At 43.5% G+C, this 19,743-nt stretch overlaps 1 protein-coding gene across 1 annotated transcript; it reads left to right on the plus strand.

Annotated features, from left to right (window-relative positions):
- The first annotated feature begins 1,213 nt into the window (after positions 1–1,213).
- Positions 1,214–19,717, plus strand: LOC139452829 (uncharacterized). The gene is made up of 6 exons (XM_071234458.1): positions 1,214–1,359; positions 10,863–10,929; positions 11,580–11,717; positions 13,005–13,200; positions 15,127–15,372; positions 18,142–19,717. The coding sequence occupies exons 2-6, from the start codon at positions 10,864–10,866 to the stop codon at positions 18,225–18,227; spliced, it is 732 nt and encodes a 243-aa protein (XP_071090559.1). The 5' UTR covers positions 1,214–1,359; position 10,863; the 3' UTR covers positions 18,228–19,717.
- Positions 19,718–19,743: the final 26 nt, after the last annotated feature.

The raw sequence follows: 19,743 nt of genomic DNA on the forward strand, positions 1-19,743 counted from the left end.
CCTGTCTGTATACACCCGTGAAGATCCGGGGTAGAATAGGTCTTCAGCAACCCATGCTTGCCGTAAAAGGCGACTATGCTTGTCGTAAGAGGCGACTAACAGGATCGGGTGGTTAGGCTCGCTGACTTGGTTGATGCACGTCATCGATCCCAATTGCGTGGATCGATGCTCATGATGTCAATCACTGGATTGTCTGGTCCAGACTCGATTATTTACAGACTGCCGTCATTGAGCTGGAATAATGCTGAGTGCGGCGTAAAACAACCAACCAACCAACCAACCTCCCTGTGACGACACACTACATTCGTGACGACGTGTGCCCACCAGCTCTGGAATTTGTCTCTTTTTTATCATTTTATTTCTTTTTGGAGTACACAAACAATAAGTTTACAGGATATGGTTCACATACAATCTTAAATAAAACGAGAAAACCCTTTCCATATCCAATAGAAATCACCGTCACAAACACATACAAAGGCAAATCAATTGTTCACCTGTAACAAAAACACGGGAATACATGGTACAAGTCAAAATAGGGAATTGCATCGGACATCATTTTTGTCACACGTACTGAAGTTACAAAGTATATCTCTGAACAATAACAAACAATGTTTAGATTATTGTAAATGTTACGTTATGGAAGTAACAACGTACACTGCAAACACGAAAACGTCGGTTTCGTGCGATAACACAGACAACACGGTAAAGTAAACTGCACTGCAAAGCAGACAACTTGTGGCAGACGACACGGCAACGATGCACGTGTTTCATCTGTTGCTCCATGAGCTGCGTATGTGCCGACATTGTCTAGCGTGGTCCAACGAAAGAACTAGATCATTGGTAAAGTAAAAAGAGGAAAAACTCCCGCCCGTAATCCTTGGGTCATTCCTTCGCAGAAAACATTACCCTTGGTTAGAAATATTAAAAATTCATCTATGTTGGGTTAGGGTTAGATAGGCTTAGGTTCACTGACGCAGGGGAAATTTGAAGCAGGGGTTACGGCGGAAATCTTCCTTTAATTACAGCATGGTTTAAAAAAACACACCGACAAAACACATGTTACCAACTGCAGAAGTACCTTACTATTCATGGCAATGTACATCCGACCCGTTATCACCTCGTTCTTATATCGGATCAATACGAACTAGAGTTATCTTCCTTGATGCGTAATCAAGTTTCTACCTGTCCGTCAGGTGACTCTGACCTGAGGTACACTCGCTGTCATTCGATGTCGGGCCCATGGGACACCTCGCGTTGGTAACGGGGACGCCTCAATAAACACTCACTAGCGACGAGCAAACCCAAGAGGGATTTCATCTCAGCGCCTGTATAACTCCATGCACTATTGTCTATAGCCAGGTAAGGGTGAAATCACGAATCTATTTCAGTTTGTTTACTCCGAACCTTAAGACACTGATTATTGTACGTATGAACAACAGTAAACATAATCAGAGCAATAAACATGTACACTGACAGGTGCTTGATCGTCTCTGGGATTTGCATTTGCGATCGAAATCGACACATGTCCATGTCAGTGGATGTGTCCACCCATGCCTGTTTGGCATTGATTACCGAGTGTATTAATCGATCCCGACCAGAGAAGCTTATCAGTGGTCACTGCATTAATAATGCATGGTGGGTAATTACATGTATAGCAATCGTGATAGACAATCAGGGAGAGATTGATGACCGTTTATAATCAAAACTGACAGGTATTCGTGCCTCGATGTTATAAAATCACATTTCATCGTATTTATATATCGAAATAATAATTAGTGAAAATAACATGTCCACGAGTTTGTCTTTTGTGGAAGCTGTCATGGATGGAGTGAGATCCCCAGCATGGCAATATAATCGTATTGTACAATCCACACGCCGCTGTGCTATTCTTGGTGTTTTATTTGTTTTATTTGCAGCTTCTACGCAATAAGCCACTGTTTTATGACTTGCCAATATGCTGTCCAGTAGCCTGTTTTTTAAATACACACATACCCGTGAACTGAAAATTATTTTTACAATTAATTAAACATACATTTCCAAAAATGGAAACAAGGTCTTAATCTGAAATTATTTTGATAGCATAGCATTTCACACTTTCGCCATCTTGGATCGAAAACGAGTCTTGGAGAGCATAGAGCATAGATCAACAGAGAGCATGCTGTGATGGGTACTCTTTGTCCCGGCATTTCACTGAAGGACATTTCAAACAAGAAATGGTATCCTCTGTGTCTTATACAGAAGACATTGCACATTTAATCCTGAGGTCCAACTAAAAATGCTTCTAATACACCGGAAATCGCATTTTGCTGCATGGAACCCGGATGTGAATCGAAAGGTGCATTTCGACATACGTTATTTCCGAAATAGGTTGTTTTATTATAACCTCGTCGGTATATGAATACGATGTGATAGTATGTTCAATGACAGAACCTATGTATCGTAAATCAAATGCATAACATGAAACACGTCCGTGTATTTTGCTAATTTACTCAGTCAACGCGTGGCGTGGGGAACTCGAGATCGTCATGTTTATTTCACAGTTACAGTGGTGTTTGCTGCACCACTCCCTGTCGTTTTGTCATGAGACCAGTTGACATGAGGCATTTTTCTTCGATGATTTTCATCCAACATATTACGATGTAAGTGAAAATAGTGCAAAATAACTCATGTAACGAAATATTAAAGGTTGCGATAACTCTGTTCAGTTTGTACAATAAGAGAGCGTATACTGTGTCTGAGTGGGGTATGCGTGTTAAGCTGCGGCATGATATGTCAGTGGGCTAGCACTACAAAACCGGCATTATCCCATACTAGTACGAGCAGCCACACGCACGCAAGCACGCACGCAAGCACGCACACACACACACTCACACTCACGCACGCACACGCAAAACACACGCGCGCACACACGCGTACACACACGCACGCACGCTCGCACAGGCACACACACGCACACACACGTGCATGCAACAATCTTGAACGACGTTAAAACCGATTTCACCTCACCTCACTAAACAAAATTACACAAGTATTGTGGAAAATAAACATTAAATTTAGCAACCCCAAGGGTAAGAGTAAGTGAAACAGATTTCCAAATGTACAACTAAGTGTGTGTAAATACAATACAATATCAAAACTATTTTTTTAATAAAGTTTCAAAAAATAGATATACAAATATATATTTACAGTCTATTTACAATCTGTCTTGAAAGATGGATACTAGTATATGTAACCATTACACTGGTAATGAATTAATTAGACTATACCATTTCATTCATGTAGGTTATCACGTTTCATCATGAGAAAATCTGAGTTTCGAAGGCAGTATTGATATTATGTCATTGTAATATGATTTCAACTATAAAATGATTGCCATATCTCACAAGAAGTTCAGCATTCGTAGAATATCTTCATCATGTTCATGTTGTTTACTCTTTTCAGATATTACCAAAATCTGATAATATTATCTGCCAGCAAACATTAAATGGTGTTTATATTACCTAGGTCTATGAACATACCAACCTCAAATTTTACCTCAAAGATGGAATAAAATATAATCTTGGGAATTACTAATGTTCCCACAGTCTGGTCAGTCAGTAATAAAATGTCAAAGTGGGTCGGGGAAATAACTCTCTGACATTTCATCTCCAAACATTGTTATTTTTCTATATTTCCAAATACTGACAAGACATTTAAGGAATTCGTTATTATTCTAATTCGGAGAACCTGTAAATCAAATAATTAAAATCGAACAGGCAAATACAAATGTTGGTGAGTTCAATAAAAAAATTCTGATGAACCATATGGTTGGATATTAGACTGTGCCTGCTTTGCAGCTGTCTACAATCATCCGAATTCCTCATAGTTTACAAAGCATAACCAAAACAAATAATAATTCATGTCTTTATTTCTCACACCATAAGCTTTTTTATCAATGGCTTCAGTTATTCAGACTTTTTAAGACTGAACATGTCATGTCCCTGGCCCAGGTGCCTGTGTCAATCCAAAGCGCCAAATTAAATTCCAGGAGAAAATATGTTCTTGCTTGTAAACAAAATTTAATAGTAAAATGTGTTAAGTTTGATAAATATTGGCCACGTGGAAGGTGAATGAATGAATATGGCTTTTCTTGGTGATTATTCTGTGATATATATGCGACTTAAAGCTGCATAATTCTGTAGGACTGATACGAGCAGGATGGGCACTACCTGCGTGTTTAATGTAGAACGAATAAGGTCGAAAGAATAACGATTTTTTAAATATAAAACTAAATTGAATCGGTATATAATTTACGAACGGGGAACATTAAACTATAAAAACATATTCTTCTACGAAAAAAGACGAATCCCAAGAATATGATTTACTTTGAACATTCAGTCACTTAATTAACACGCTACAAGATTATACATACTTTCTGTGGTATTTGCATTGTTTGCAATTGCTTATTTATTATGACATGAGAGGAATAAAGTATAATGAAACTGTAATGGGTGGCTTTACTTCAGTTTGATATATCACCGTACATATTGATAATAAAATGGTTACTGTGGCATTTAGCACGTTCCAATCATAAGACCAGTTTCCTGTGGTGGCCCTTAAACAAGAAAAAACTAAATCTCTCGAGTGGAACAAACAGGAAATGTTTTCAAGGTAAAATAATATTATTAGATATTTATTTGTTACCAACATAATTTATGTTGGATTCGAATAATTGTCTCGCCTTTTAAATCAACAACACATCTGCCAGAACGATAAATCACTCGTTAATTTCTGATCGATAACACACCTAAAACCAATATCGTTTGTTAATTCCAAAATGATAATATCTATATTGATTGTATTCATTGGACACCTTCACGCTGGGTTAGATCCAGTACATCGGAACAAACAACTGTTCAGCAGAACGTACGACCGGAGTCAACACGTCGAACGATCCTGTTGCACTTACACAATGAACGCTCTAAATTTACTCTCCTACAAAGCGTGTGTTTACATGCAGTTAGGTACTGGTCAAAGGGTAGCGGATTGAAAGGGGGGGGGGGGGGGGGGGAGGTCACATTCACTGCTTGGGGTTGTGTGTGAGATTTGACACCGTCTCTGGTGTGTCGTCTGCTTTACTGTGTCGTCTGCTTTACTGTGTCGTCTGCGTTACTGTGTCGTCTGCTATACTGTGTCGTCTGCTATACTGTGTCGTCTGCTTTACTGTGTCGTCTGCTTTACTGTGTCGTCTGCATTACTGTGTCGTCTGCAACAGCTTGTCAACAATACCGTTTGTTCTCCCGTGTCGTATCGCTTTCCCTGTCGTCTGCAACAGTTTGTCGTCTGCTCTCCCATTTCTTCTACTTTGTGGTGTCGTTTTCTTTACACTGTTGTCATTTTTGCCGTGTCGTCTGTTGGTTAGGTGTCTACTATGACGTGCCCTGTGGGGATTCCGGGTAAGATTTGACCCCTAGTATCCAGTGCTTGCAGCAAGAACTGACGAGAGGCAATCAGGTGGCCAGGCTCTGGAACTTGACTAATGGCGTGTCCTGATACACGTGCTTTCATTCATTGGTCGTATAATTTGTAGGCCGCGTTATTTACTGCAGTACTGCTGAGTGTAACAACATTCGCAAATTCAAAACCAAGACGTCCGTTCTGCCGCGTCTTGTCGTCTGCTTTGTCTCCTATACACGAAACGTACGTAAGTATCTCCACGTGGTGTTGAGCTGCGTTACAACTCTTACAAACATCGGCATGCCAATCCACCTATTGTATCACTCGACACAGATAAAGATATTGAGTAATTCCACCCGCACGACACTTCAGGACAAGCTTATACACCGTCTCTTACTGGGGAACAGTGTTACGCCAGCCGTGAACAAACATTGATTAAGATAAGATTCTCACTGTCTTTACCCCCTGTGTTCCTTGTGTCGTAGGTTAAAGTACACTGTGCAGATATTCACACGTCTTTTGCATATTCAGAAAAGCCTTGATGTCTCACTCATAAATATCCAGTCTTTAGCCATCCAGCCATTTGTTTATCATCATAGGAAAATGGCGAACGGTTTCTTCTTTTAAAGCAAATAAATAGACATCATTGAATTGCTTTTACAAATTAGGTAAACTTTCGAGGATGTCTTGGTTATTATTGGTCGTAAATGAAGTTTCTTGTGAGAAAACATTTATAGCAGTAAAGGCAGTGACCTTGAAGGAAAAGCAGAGACCTTGCAGTAGAAGCAGTTACCTAAAACTATACTACCTGACAAAAGTGGTAGTCCTTTGACTAGTCCCTCAATTTCCGGACCCCGATAAGGAAAATCCGAAAATCACGTAATTACTGTTACCAACATCTACATAAATACATGGTCATTCTATGAATCTAACATCCATTAACCCGGGAATGTGTAAAGCCAGACACATTCACGCCACCGCAACCGTCCGGATGAACGGGGTTTCACTGTACCGGAAATACTCGAGCATCATGGGATGATTCCACGCACGCAGTGTCATTATTGTCGCCGTAGACTTTCTGATACGTAAGTCCTGGGACCTATAAATGAATTGCCCGTACACACACGTTGCGCCACTTTATGGATTGTCATCTGATCACGTCATGTGTATTTCACACGGAACGTGACAATGGAGAAAACGTTATCTTTAATAAACACGCTGTGCTTGATATTGCATGCTTCAAAAATGTCTATACCGATGGCCCATGCTTTAAGAATATCTATAAAGATAGCCCATGCTTCAAGAATGTCTATACTGATAGCCCATGCTTCAAGAATGTCTATACCGATGGTCCTTGCTTCACGAATGTCTATACCGATAGTCCATGCTTCAAGACTGTCTATACCGATAGTCCTTGCTTCAAGACTGTCTATACCGATAGTCCATGCTTCAAGAGTGCCTATACCGATATTCATGCTCCAAGAATGTCTATACCGATAGTCCTTGCTTCAAGACTGTCTATACCGATAGTCCATGCTTCAAGAGTGCCTATACCAATATTCATGCTTCAAGAATGTCTATACCGATAGTCCTTGCTTCAAGACTGTCTATGCCGATAGTCCTTGCTTCAAGACTGTCTTTACCGATAGTCCTTGCTTCAAGACTGTCTATGCCGATAGTCCTTGCTTCAAGACTGTCTATACCGATAGTCCTTGCTTCAAGACTGTCTATACCGATAGTCCTTGCTTCAAGACTGTCTATACCGATAGTTCACCGATATTCCTGCTCCAAGAATGTCTATACTGATAGTCCTTGCTTCAAGACTGTCTATACCGATAGTCCATGCTTCAAGAGTGCCTATACCAATATTCATGCTTCAAGAATGTCTATACCGATAGTCCATGCTTCAAGAGTGTCCATACCGATATTCCTGCTCCAAGAATGTCTATACTGATGTTCCCATGGGCATAAGAAAGAATTATCCCGTCCATTGTTGGTGAAGGAGCATATACCTTTTAACAGTGTCGGGAGTTTTGTAAAGCAAATCCCAGGGTTCGTACAATGGACTCACCTGCTGTGACAAACAATGTTTATTCTGTCCGTGAATGGCGGTAGCCATGGGGCGGGTGTGTATTTGAGATATCTGTATTGTCATTCTACTTGTTTGTCTAATATATAACACACGCTGAATGCAGGTGGCTTGCTGCCAATCATTCGTGCAGGAATGTTATCAATAAAAAAACCTATTGCACGATCACTAAGAGAGAAGGGCTGTTGTTTTCGCTGTGGTCAGGTGTGGTGGGTGTAGGATTGTGGCGGGTACTCGTGCACTGGACGCGAGTGCCCTGCAAGGGGAAAGGACGCACACTTCGCTTTTGCCCGTGAAGATCCAGGGTAGAATTGGTCTTCAGCAATCCATTCTTTCTGTAAAAGGCGTCTGTGCTTGTCGTAAGAGGCGACAAACTGAATCGGGGGGTGGGGCTCGCTGACTTGGTTGATGCATGTCTTTGTATCCCAATTAATTGTGTAGATCGATGCTCATGGTGTCAATCACTGGAATATTGCTGAGTGCGGCGTTAAACAACAAACAAACAATGACCGAAATGTGTCATAGTGAGTGAGTGAGTGAGTATGGTTTTACGCCGCTTTTAGCAATATTCCAGCAATATCACGGCGGGGGACACCAGAAATGAGCTTCACGAAATGTGTCATAGTGTAGACAGATTTCAGGCAGACGTTCTGATGTAGGTTTTAGACATGTACAGGAGTTTGAAGAATAAATTTCGATCATTGGGCCTGATGAGCGTAGAATGTGCAACAGAATAATAAACTTATGACGCTCCACCTGTGTTGATAGCAACTGTTGTTGTGCTGTTCACGGTTCACGGTACACGGTTCACGTTCTCGAGTCCAGATTTGTCTTCCCATAAGAGCCCTTGTAATGGTAGATAATCTGGTGGGGAAATATCTGAAGCGCCAACGCCAGAGAGTAACCAGTCTCGATTATCCGCTAAAACAGATTCAGTTGGGCATCAAAGGCAAAATAGCTGTGAAAATGATATGAATGGATAACTTAAATCAGTAATGACACCAGGTGTTTGCGAAAAGGGTAAGCGTGCCCTTACCGGCCACTCACACAATTTGTATCAAAATGCTGTTTGTTTGTTTGTTTGTTTGTTGACGCCTTACCACAGTACTCCTGCCATACGAGAGCGACTTGTAAACAAACAAGACAATCGTGGGATTCACCAGAAAATGCAGCGCGTTTACTGATTTTGTTGAAACTAAAACCGATATGTTACTTTATAATTACAATATCCCATCTCTTTTACATATTGATAAAAGTGACGTAGAAATAAACACTAACTACATCGTGCACTAAATAACCTGGGAACGTCCGGCTGAGGCGAGAGACCATTGGTTGACCAAGGTCATGTGGTTGACCAAGGTCATCTGGTCCTCAAAAAAGAGGTAGAGGGGCTTCTGTCAAAATTGCTCTGTCTTTGCCTGCTTACATTTACACATTCATATTTTTGTATACATAACAATTTCATAACAGTTTTAGAATTGACATAAAAAACACACCGTTATGTTTTATGGACACTGTGAGATGCTTCACAATAATACCTGATGTTGCTTCCAGACAACGCGTGTGTTTGCAGGAAACTAGCCTTGATATTTCCTTACAGCAATTGAAGATATTTATTGTCGTCTAAATGGTATATGTTTTTTCTTTTATATGGTATTATGAGTAATCCATGACGACGCGTGGGTATTAACGAGGTTTCTAATTACTCTGTGAAAGTCAGATTACAGGTTTTGTGTAATTGGTAGATTCGGCAACTTACGATCGGAGAAATAAAAGCGTTTGATCTCGGAATAATTGATAGCTTGGCGAATAATTTGACAATAAGATAATCTTACCGAATAGTTTATTCATACTGCCCACTATTATGAATGATAATAATCGGTGGTGATTCCGGGTTAGACCCAGAATACCCTATGCTGTTCAACAGCCGATTAACATTTGTATCAGGTGGTTTGACTTGGTAGATTTCATGTCATCGGATCCCGCAGCTCATGATGTCAATCACTTGGTGACTCAGACCGCTAGGATGCATTAACGTACAGCAATGTTTGTTTACGACATGAATATTGGTTGATAACAACATCTGGTGTTGCACATATCCGCAAGAGGTAGGCAGATGTGGTTTAAATAATTTTTTATTCAGTGAGTGAGTGAGTATGCTTTTACGCCGCTTTAGCAATATTCTAGCAATATCGCGGCGGGGGTCACCACAAATGGGCTTCACACATTGTACCCATGTCGGGACTCGAACCCGGGTCTTCGGCGTTTTTATTCAGGAAACAATAGTTAAAATCAGTTACCTGAACAAACAACTAAAATTTATATCTTACTTTAACATAACACGTGTAATGACTTGATTGGTTTGTTTACTGATCGCCGTCGCGTTGTAGTTATAAATACTTTTTTGTTATACAAGTTGTGTGGATGGCTGGTCAGGCTCGCTGACTTGGATGCATGTCATCGATTCAAATTGTGTAGATCGATGCTCATGAAGTCAATCACTGGATTGTCTGGTCCAGACTCGATTATTTACAGACCGCCGTCATATAGCTGGAACACTGTGCGGTGAAAATCAATAACAAACACTACAAGACATACTAATCATATCATTACCGTTTGTGTATGGATTATTTTACATGAAGTACTTACATGAATACTTCCGACATACGACATATGTAACAGTAGGACTGTGTTGAAACTAAGCGAAAAGTACGGTGCCCCATGAGGGACATGGAGTCTGTTTTTCAATGTTTTGAAGTTTCGCTTACTTTTATCGTAACCTTTCGCAAATTAACACTTTGTCGTAAAAATATGTGATAAATCATGTATAAAAACAACCGAAAACTATTTCCACCGCGGTTGAAATAGTTTTCGTATTTTCATTTTAGTTTTTGACATTTTCGCTTTTGTTTTTGACATTTTCATTTTAGCTTTTGACATTTTCGTTTCACTTTTCAGCGATTCAATATCTTCTTTACACATGATTTATCACATATCTGTAAGACAAATCGTGAATATGGAAAAACAGACTCTATGTCCCTTATGGGCCACCGTAGAAAAGGGATCCGCAAAAGATTACGGTACCAGGTACCAGGTAATGGATGAACACATTTGGGCTGATTTATATATGTATGTTACGTAAAGAGCACACAGTGTTCAATTATAATATGCTCTCATTTCTGGTTGCTCCTTACTCCTTCATCAGGTAAATGAATGCATATACTCCGAGACGTTGTGTTCCTCATTATACAGAAGTTGACATCCATATATTCTCTTCCTTACATTTGTGTTGTTGTTGTTGTTGTTGTATATCAAGGATGTGTTGTTGGTGTTGCAGGATGTCAGTGAAAGGAGACGAGTGTACCCAGAACACCACCCAGACCCCCCGGGGCGGGGGTACACAGGTAACGCGCACTTTCCTTAACGCTGACATTAGCTCAACTGGCTGTGATGTGACTAGGTTCTTGACAGAGAGCTCTCGTGCAGAAACTCACCTAAAATAGTCTCTTTAAGTGAGGTCAGAAAATCCTTGATAGTCGCTACATTGATCCTGGGTCAGTTTCTTGGTTAAGTTGTATCATGTGTGGGGTTGAACTGAGTCTATACTAATTAGGTCAGTTCTAGCGAGGTCAAATGTAACATTAACCTGGATCCCGTTTATTAGCTATAGAAGTATTATTGAACGTGAACGAAATCAGTATTAACGGTTATTTCACTACATCAGTATTCACGGGTAGTGAATTACTTGTGAACGGCATTGAATGGTAGCCAATCTAAGCGTTGGCATTTCAGGAATACACATGGGAGGGGGTCGGGGGTAGTGGTGAGGGGGTTGGGGGTAGCGGTGAGGGGGTTGGGGGTAGTGGTGAGGGGGTTGGCGGTAGTGGTTGGGGTAGAGGGGAGGGGTTGGTGGTAGTGGTGAGGGGGTTGGGGGTAGAGGGGGGGGGGGGGGCGGGTGGGTGGCAGTTCGTTATATCCGTCTATTGGTTATAAGCGTGTTCGTTATAAACGTAGTTTACTTTAGTTGAGTAGTATAGACGTTCTTGCTTCACAGTTGCAGGAAGCTAACGGCAAGACCCTGCTGTTTTTCATGTATCGGAGTGAGTTTGACCGCCGGGTCAGGAACGCCATTATCAGATTCAGCGGCAGGATAAAGTCCTACGAAGGCAAGGTTCTCGGCATCTCGACCAAGGTATGCAAAAAGTTGCAACACACCCTTCACGGAATCTAGTTACAAATATACATATTGTTTCTGTAACCAGTTTAACTGAATTATAAACATTTGTTGGGTTTTTTAAAAACTGGAATCGATTTCAACCAAACCACCCCCAAAGCCGGATGTCCTGATGAGGATGTTCTGTTTCCAGCCTGGGTGCTGCTCCAAGCTCGGGGGTGACACTGGCGAGCGATAGCAGTCTTCTGTCAGTGACAAAAACAACCAAGACCTCACACACAAGTGATTGAGTGATAATAGTTTTACATCGCTTGTATCAATATTCCAGCAGCATCACGCCTAGGGACACCAACATTGGGCTTCACACATTGTACCCATGTGGGGAATCGAACCTTCGGTAAACGCTTTAACCACATGGCTATCCCACCGCCCACCGCTCACCGCCCACACACGAACCACGGCCGGGAATGTTGCTGTTTTCTTATCCTTTGTTTTTTCATTTAATCTTATAACGAATGCCAGTTAAAAAATGAAAAAGAAAACATCTTTGAAAGCAAACGAGTGGTCAATAGCATGTTTAACGTGTCACGTTTATACACTGATGCCACAACATGCTAGTTTCCCATCCATGGAATGCATGGGTTTTACTGTGTGGGTATGTCGGTAGCGCTGGTCGTGGTGAGATGCCGAACGCGTCTTGTGTAATTACTTCGTCACAACACATTGGTTGTTTGCGCTATATTTTCTATTTCGCAAAGTGGGTTCTCATGGCCAGCGGGGACGAAGGGGTAGCCTAGTGGTTAAAGCGTTCGCTCGTTACGCCGTATACCTGGGTTCGATTCCCCACATGGTACAATGTATGAATCCCATTTACGGTGTCCCCCGCCGTGATATTGCTGGACTATTGCTAAAAGCGGCGTAAAACCTAATTCATTCACTCACTATATTTTCTATTTCCCAAAAGTGGGTTCTCATGGCCAGCGGAGACGGAGGGGTAGCCTAGTGGTTAAAGCGTTCGCTCGTCACGCCGTATACCTGGGTTCGATTCCCCACATGGTACAATGTATGAATCCCATTTACGGTGTCCCCCGCCGTGATATTGCTGGACTATTGCTAAAAGCGGCGTAAAACCATACTCAGTCACTGATGGCCAGCTACTTTTCGGAATGGTATGAGCCTCTGAATCTGGAACCTGTCTGTGATACGAAAAACAAATTCCAGATTTGTTTGGGAAACAATTATTGGACCATCCGACGAACGAAAACGTCCTGAAAGTTACTATGTTTTCGTCCCTCGCGTTTGCAGGTGAATGTGTCTGCCCCAGAAGGAAACCCCTGGCTGCGCCGCAGTGACTGGTGTGTGACCGCCATTGCCTTTCCCTCACAACACAAGGCCAGGTTCTGGTTCGTCAGTGAACCGGAAGTGAGGCAGCATGACTTCCCTCCGATCTCAGATGGCTTCCAGGTGTTCTCTGTCCCCATCAGATACATCCCCAAGTCAGGTAAGGGAGGAGGTCGAGGGGAGGGAACTGAGGGGTGGTGCTGAGGAGGTTGTGGGGAAGTGGTGAGGGGGTTGTGGGGAAGTGGTGAGGAGATTGTGGAGTAGTGGTGAGGGGGTTGTGGGGAAGTGGTGAGGGGGTTGTTGGATAGAGGTGAGGGGGTTGTGGGGAAGTGGTGAGGAGATTGTGGAGTAGTGGTGAGGGGGTTGTGGGGAAGTGGTGAGGGGGTTGTTGGATAGAGGTGAGGGGGTTGTGGGGAAGTGGTGAGGGGGTTGTTGGGAAGTGGTGAGGGGGTTGTGGGATAGTGGTGAGGGAATTGTGGGTTAGTGGTGAGGGGGTTGTGGGGAAGTAGTGAGTGGGTTGTGGGGTAGTGGTGAGGGGGTTGTGGGGAAGTAGTGAGTGGGTTGTGGGGAAGTGGTGAGTGGGTTGTGGGGAAGTGGTGAGGGGGTTGTGGGGTAGTAGTGAGGAGGTTGTGGGGAAGTGGTGAGGGGGTTGTTGGGAAGTGGTGAGGGGGGTTGTTGGGAAGTGGTGAGGGGGTTGTTGGGAAGTGGTGAGGGGGTTGTTGGGAAGTGGTGAGGGGGTTGTTGGGAAGTGGTGAGGGGGTTGTTGGGAAGTGGTGAGGGGGGTTGTTGGGAAGTGGTGAGGGGGTTGTGGGGAAGTGGTAAGGGGGTTGTGGGGAAGTGGTGAGGAGGTTGTGGGGAAGTGGTGAGGGGGTTGTGGGGAAGTGGTGAGTGGATTGTTGGGAAGTGGTGAGGGGGTTGTAAGGTAGTGGTGAGTGGGTTGTGGGGAAGTGGTAAGGGGGTTGTTAGATAGTGGTTAGGGAATGACCGCTGTCTGTAGTCAATAACACGTTTACATGAACGCTGTCTGTAGTCAATAACACGTTCACATGACCGGTGTCTGTAGTCAATAACACGTTCACATGACCGGTGTCTGCAGTCAATAATACCTTTACATGACCGCTGTCTGTAGTCAATAACACGTTCACATGACCGCTGTCTGCAGTCAATAACACGTTCACATGACCGGTGTCTGTAGTCAATAACACGTTCACATGACCGCTGTCTGCAGTCAATAATACCTTTACATGACCGCTGTCTGTAGTCAATAACACGTTCACATGACCGGTGTCTGTAGTCAATAACACGTTCACATGACCGGTGTCTGCAGTCAATAATACCTTTACATGACCGCTGTCTGTAGTCAATAACACGTTCACATGACCGGTGTCTGTAGTCAATAACACGTTCACATGACCGCTGTCTATAGTCAATAACACGTTCACATGACCGCTGTCAGTAGTCAATAACACGTTCACATGACCGGTGTCTGCAGTCAATAACACGTTTACATGGCCACTGTCTGTAGTCAACAGTGTTACACCTAAGGGGTAGACAAGATATACGTGTCGACAATAGCATGTGCATATCTTCCCTCAATGGGATGTAGCATTCCTAACTAGGTGAGTTCAATCTAGAATAGAACCCCAGTGGTCACCATCCAAGATTTAGTCAGTCGGTCATCCTTGAAGTTGAAAGAAGTTGGTTCCAAAATGTATTACTAGTATATAATGTGTGTTTTTATCTCTACTATGTGTGTGACACCAACATCAACACAATGACCACTAAGGAAGGAATTACATTTCGGGCTCAGGTTTTAAAGAAATATTAGTTTACTGTTAATGCTTAATATCCTTAAATAAACAGGTTGTTGTTTGCAGCATCTATGTCAATAATGATGTCAATCACTGGATTGTCTGGTCCAGGTTATTTACGCCGTCATATAGCTGGAATATTAATGAGTGCGGCGTTAAACAATTAAAAAACAAACAAACAAACAAACCAAAGTGATGAACGTCTACGTCAACCGACACGCCGTGAAATAACGGAAACACTTTTCAACTCACTCACTCACTCACTTACTCCTCAGGTCAAAATACGTTTTGCTGGACGGAGGTGGCGGGCATCAGGAACAAGGGGTCGTACCAGGCAGACTACGTGGACAAAGTGACCAACCTGTTTGACAGCAGGGACGTGGACCACGGTCTGGTCTACGTCAAGGACGGGAAGGAGAGCCAGCTGGACCGACTGAAGGACTGCTGGATCCAACAGAACGCCACCTACCGGCTTGACCTGTACAGCTCGGAGCAGGAGTACTGGGAGATCTTTAACTCAGGTGAGTGTCACAGGGAGGTGAGTGTTACAGGGAGGTGAGTGTTACAGGGTGGTGAGTGTTACAGGGAGGTGAGTGTTACAGGGAGGTGAGTGTTACAGGGTGGTGAGTGTTACAGGGAGGCGGGTGTTACAGGGAGGTGAGTGTTACAGGGAGCTGAGTGTTACAGGGAGGTGAGTGTTACAGGGAGGTGGGTGTTACAGGGAGGCGGGTGTTACAGGGAGGTGTGTGTTACAGGGAGGTGAGTGTTACAGGGAGGTGTGTGTTACAGGGAGGTGTGTGTTACAGGGAGGTGAGTGTTACAGGGAGGTGAGTGTTACAGGGAGGTGAGTGTTACAGGGAGGTGAGTGTTACAGGGAGGCGGGTGTTACAGGGAGGTGGGTGTTACAGGGAGGTGTGTGTTACAGGGAGCTGAGTGTTACAGGGAGGTGAGTGTTACAGGGAGGTGTGTGTTACAGGGAGGTGAGTGTTACAGGGAGGTGAGTGTTACAGGGAGGTGAGTGTTACAGGGAAGTGTGTGTTACAGGGAGGTGAGTGTTACAGGGAGGTGAGTGTTACAGGGAGGTGAGTGTTACAGGGAGGTGAGTGTTACAGGGAGGTGTGTGTTACAGGGAGGTGAGTGTTACAGGGAGGTGTGTGTTACAGGGAGGTGAGTGTTACAGGGAGGTGAGTGTTACAGGGAGGTGTGTGTTACAGGTAGGTGTGTGTTACAGGGAGGTGAGTGTTACAGGGAGGTGTGTGTTACAGGGAGCTGAGTGTTACAGGGAGGTGAGTGTTACAGGGAGGTGTGTGTTACAGGGAGGTGAGTGTTACAGGGAGGTGAGTGTTACAGGGAGGTGAGTGTTACAGGGAAGTGTGTGTTACAGGGAGGTGAGTGTTACAGGGAGGTGAGTGTTACAGGGAGGTGAGTGTTACAGGGAGGTGAGTGTTACAGGGAGGTGTGTGTTACAGGGAGGTGAGTGTTACAGGGAGGTGTGTGTTACAGGTAGGTGTGTGTTACAGGGAGGTGAGTGTTACAGGGAGGTGTGTGTTACAGGGAGCTGAGTGTTACAGGGAGGTGAGTGTTACAGGGAGGTGTGTGTTACAGGGAGGTGAGTGTTACAGGGAGGTGAGTGTTACAGGGAGGTGAGTGTTACAGGGAAGTGTGTGTTACAGGGAGGTGAGTGTTACAGGGAGGTGAGTGTTACAGGGAGGTGAGTGTTACAGGGAGGTGAGTGTTACAGGGAGGTGTGTGTTACAGGGAGGTGAGTGTTACAGGGAGGTGTGTGTTACAGGGAGGTGAGTGTTACAGGGAGGTGAGTGTTACAGGGAGGTGTGTGTTACAGGTAGGTGTGTGTTACAGGGAGGTGAGTGTTACAGGGAGGTGAGTGTTACAGGGAGGTGTGTGTTACAGGGAGGTGTGTGTTACAGGGAGGTGAGTGTTACAGGGAGGTGAGTGTTACAGGGAGGTGTGTGTTACAGGGAGGTGTGTGTTACAGGGAGGTGTGTGTTACAGGGAGGTGGGTGTTACAGGGAGGTGAGTGTTACAGGGAGGTGGGTGTTACAGGGAAGTGTGTGTTACAGGGAGGTGAGTGTTACAGGGTGGTGAGTGTTACAGGGAGGTGAGTGTTACAGGGAGGTGTGTGTTACAGGGAGGTGAGTGTTACAGGGAGGTGTGTGTTACAGGGAGGTGAGTGTTACAGGGAGGTGAGTGTTACAGGGAGGTGAGTTTTACAGGGAGGTGAGTGTTACAGGGAGGTGAGTGTTACAGGGAGGTGTGTGTTACAGGGAGGTGGGTGTTACAGGGAGGTGAGTGTTACAGGGAGGTGAGTGTTACAGGGAGGTGTGTGTTACAGGGAGGTGAGTGTTACAGGGATGTGTGTGTTACAGGGAGGTGAGTGTTACAGGGAGGTGTGTGTTACAGGGAGGTGAGTGTTACAGGGAAGTGTGTGTTACAGGGTGGTGAGTGTTACAGGGAGGTGAGTGTTACAGGGAGGTGAGTGTTACAGGGAGGTGAGTGTTACAGGGAAGTGTGTGTTACAGGGAGGTGAGTGTTACAGGGAGGTGAGTGTTACAGGGAGGTGAGTGTTACAGGGAGGTGAGTGTTACAGGGATGTGTGTGTTACAGGGAGGTGAGTGTTACAGGGAGGTGAGTGTCACAGGGAGGTGAGTGTTACAGGGTGGTGAGTGTTACAGGGAGGTGAGTGTTACAGGGAGGTGTGTGTTACAGGGAGGTGGGTGTTACAGGGAAGTGTGTGTTACAGGGAGGTGAGTGTTACAGGGAGGTGAGTGTTACAGGGAGGTGAGTGTTACAGGGTGGTGAGTGTTACAGGGAGGTGAGTGTTACAGGGAGGTGTGTGTTACAGGGAGCTGAGTGTTACAGGGAGGTGAGTGTTACAGGGAAGTATGTGTTACAGGGAGGTATGTGTTACAGGGAGGTGAGTGTTACAGGGAGGTGAGTGTTACAGGGAAGTTCCCTCTGAAGCCCTGCCAAAAAGAAACACCCGAGTTCTGAAATCAGTAGTATGTTGTTGTTTTTTCTGGCATCCCATCATGTAACGGCTTTAAGCCTTACCAAGGAAAACATTTAAAATGTCTCCTGCTTTTATGAATTAAACGAAACTCTTTCTCTCAATCGAAAACATACGAAAAGTCAGCAATCAGCTGGAAGAAGTAGTATTTTGTTAATGTCCCATGTGTTTCTACTCGTTGGCTGGTGAGATGTAGAGATGAAGATGTTGTCATGTAGAGAAACTATAGATGTGTTTCAATGGTCCTCTTGTCTCTTCCCAGATGCCCACCAGCCCCTGAAGGAGGCCAGCGAGAGTCTCAGTGAAACAACTACAGTTCTCTTCACTATTGTCCCCAAGATCTCATAGACGAAGAACAGATAGAACAGATTTTACAAATATTTTAATAGTGAGCTATCAATAAGAAGAAATAACTTTGGCCATGAAAAAAGATAACGTTCTCATCAGATGTATATTTTAAGTATGACCAGGTCACGAGGTTAAGTTTCTGTGAAAATCCTCAGTCACAGCAGCATATTTCAGTAAACAAATGTAACTCTTGTATTAACATCAGAGAACTGACATCAGAACCGGATGTATTGCCGGATATAACAAAACCTGGATTGTTCGTCTTGAAATTTTAATCGGTGACACACGGCATATTTAAATACATTAGATGAGAAAAAGCTTCCTATCTAGGGCCTAATCTATCATGCTATTGCCGTGCTATCAAACTATTTAAGAAGTGCGCATTAACTGAATTAAAAGCCAGTAGTCAGCAACATTATAACAATGTATGGTATTTGAGAATGAGGGTTATAGCCGTGTATTACTGAGTAGGAAAAATTAATTTAGCTAACCTGATTCCCTGTTCCATAAAATGATTTAACAACTACGGCTAACAGAGGGGCGGTCGGGTAGCCAAGTGGTTAAAACGTTTGCTCGTCACGCTGAAGACCTGGGTTCGATTCCCAACGTGGGTACAATGTGTGAAGCTAATTTCTGGTGTCCTCGGCCGTGATGATGATGGAATGTTGCTAAAAGCGGCGTAAAACTTTCTCGCTCACGGCTGACAGGAGTCGCAGCTCTTCCATTCTTTTGTGGAACGGGGTTCAATGGTTTGTAGATTGTTTTTCCCCATCATTTTGAATTTTTAAACAAACTGTGTGTGCCTACCTCAATGTATAATTTAGTTTGTGTACAACTCAGCTCACAGTATTAACTCATTCCAGGTCATGTAAGTCGTGGATCTGATTGAATCACTTCGACTGAAGTCACGTGACACCTTGCCAAAACTATTATTGAGCTCCGGTATATGTCGTTATTAACCCTTTACGTGCCAAGATATTGTCTACAACAGTACACCGTGAGGGGGCCTGGCTGCATCTTAAGACAGCTGCGTGGGGAAATTATGCCATCGGTTGATTTCTCTTGAAAGTTATCTCCCTTTGTATTAGTCCAGTATCTCACCCTCATGTCGTCATCATTTGAATGCTGGTAATTCAGCAAAATGTGTACTATTCTTTTATCCCAATAGATATAACGTGTATGCCTCTGCAGTCCGAAAATTTTAAATCATCTACTCTTACTTTCAGCTGGGGATTCCTAATTTCAACGTATCTATAACGTTGCAGTCCGTCTCTCTTTGAGTTTTTAATGATGACTTGTAGGTCACATGTGTTTTTTTGTTTTTTTTAAGTCTCATTTTAATTTTTGTTGATTTTAATGCAGTAAAATGCCAATACTTATACTGATATTACGCAAACATGCCTACTAGTTCTAGTGATGTATCTCTGTTTTGTAATTATATATTATTCTTACTGTTATTCACCTGGGAATAAAAGATTGTTATCAACCGAGCTGTGCTTGTGTTTGTGTTGAAGGA

Source organism: Haliotis cracherodii, unplaced genomic scaffold, assembly GCF_022045235.1.
Source record: "Haliotis cracherodii isolate W230 unplaced genomic scaffold, xgHalCrac1.p SCAF_10, whole genome shotgun sequence".
NCBI lineage: Eukaryota > Metazoa > Mollusca > Gastropoda > Lepetellida > Haliotidae > Haliotis > Haliotis cracherodii.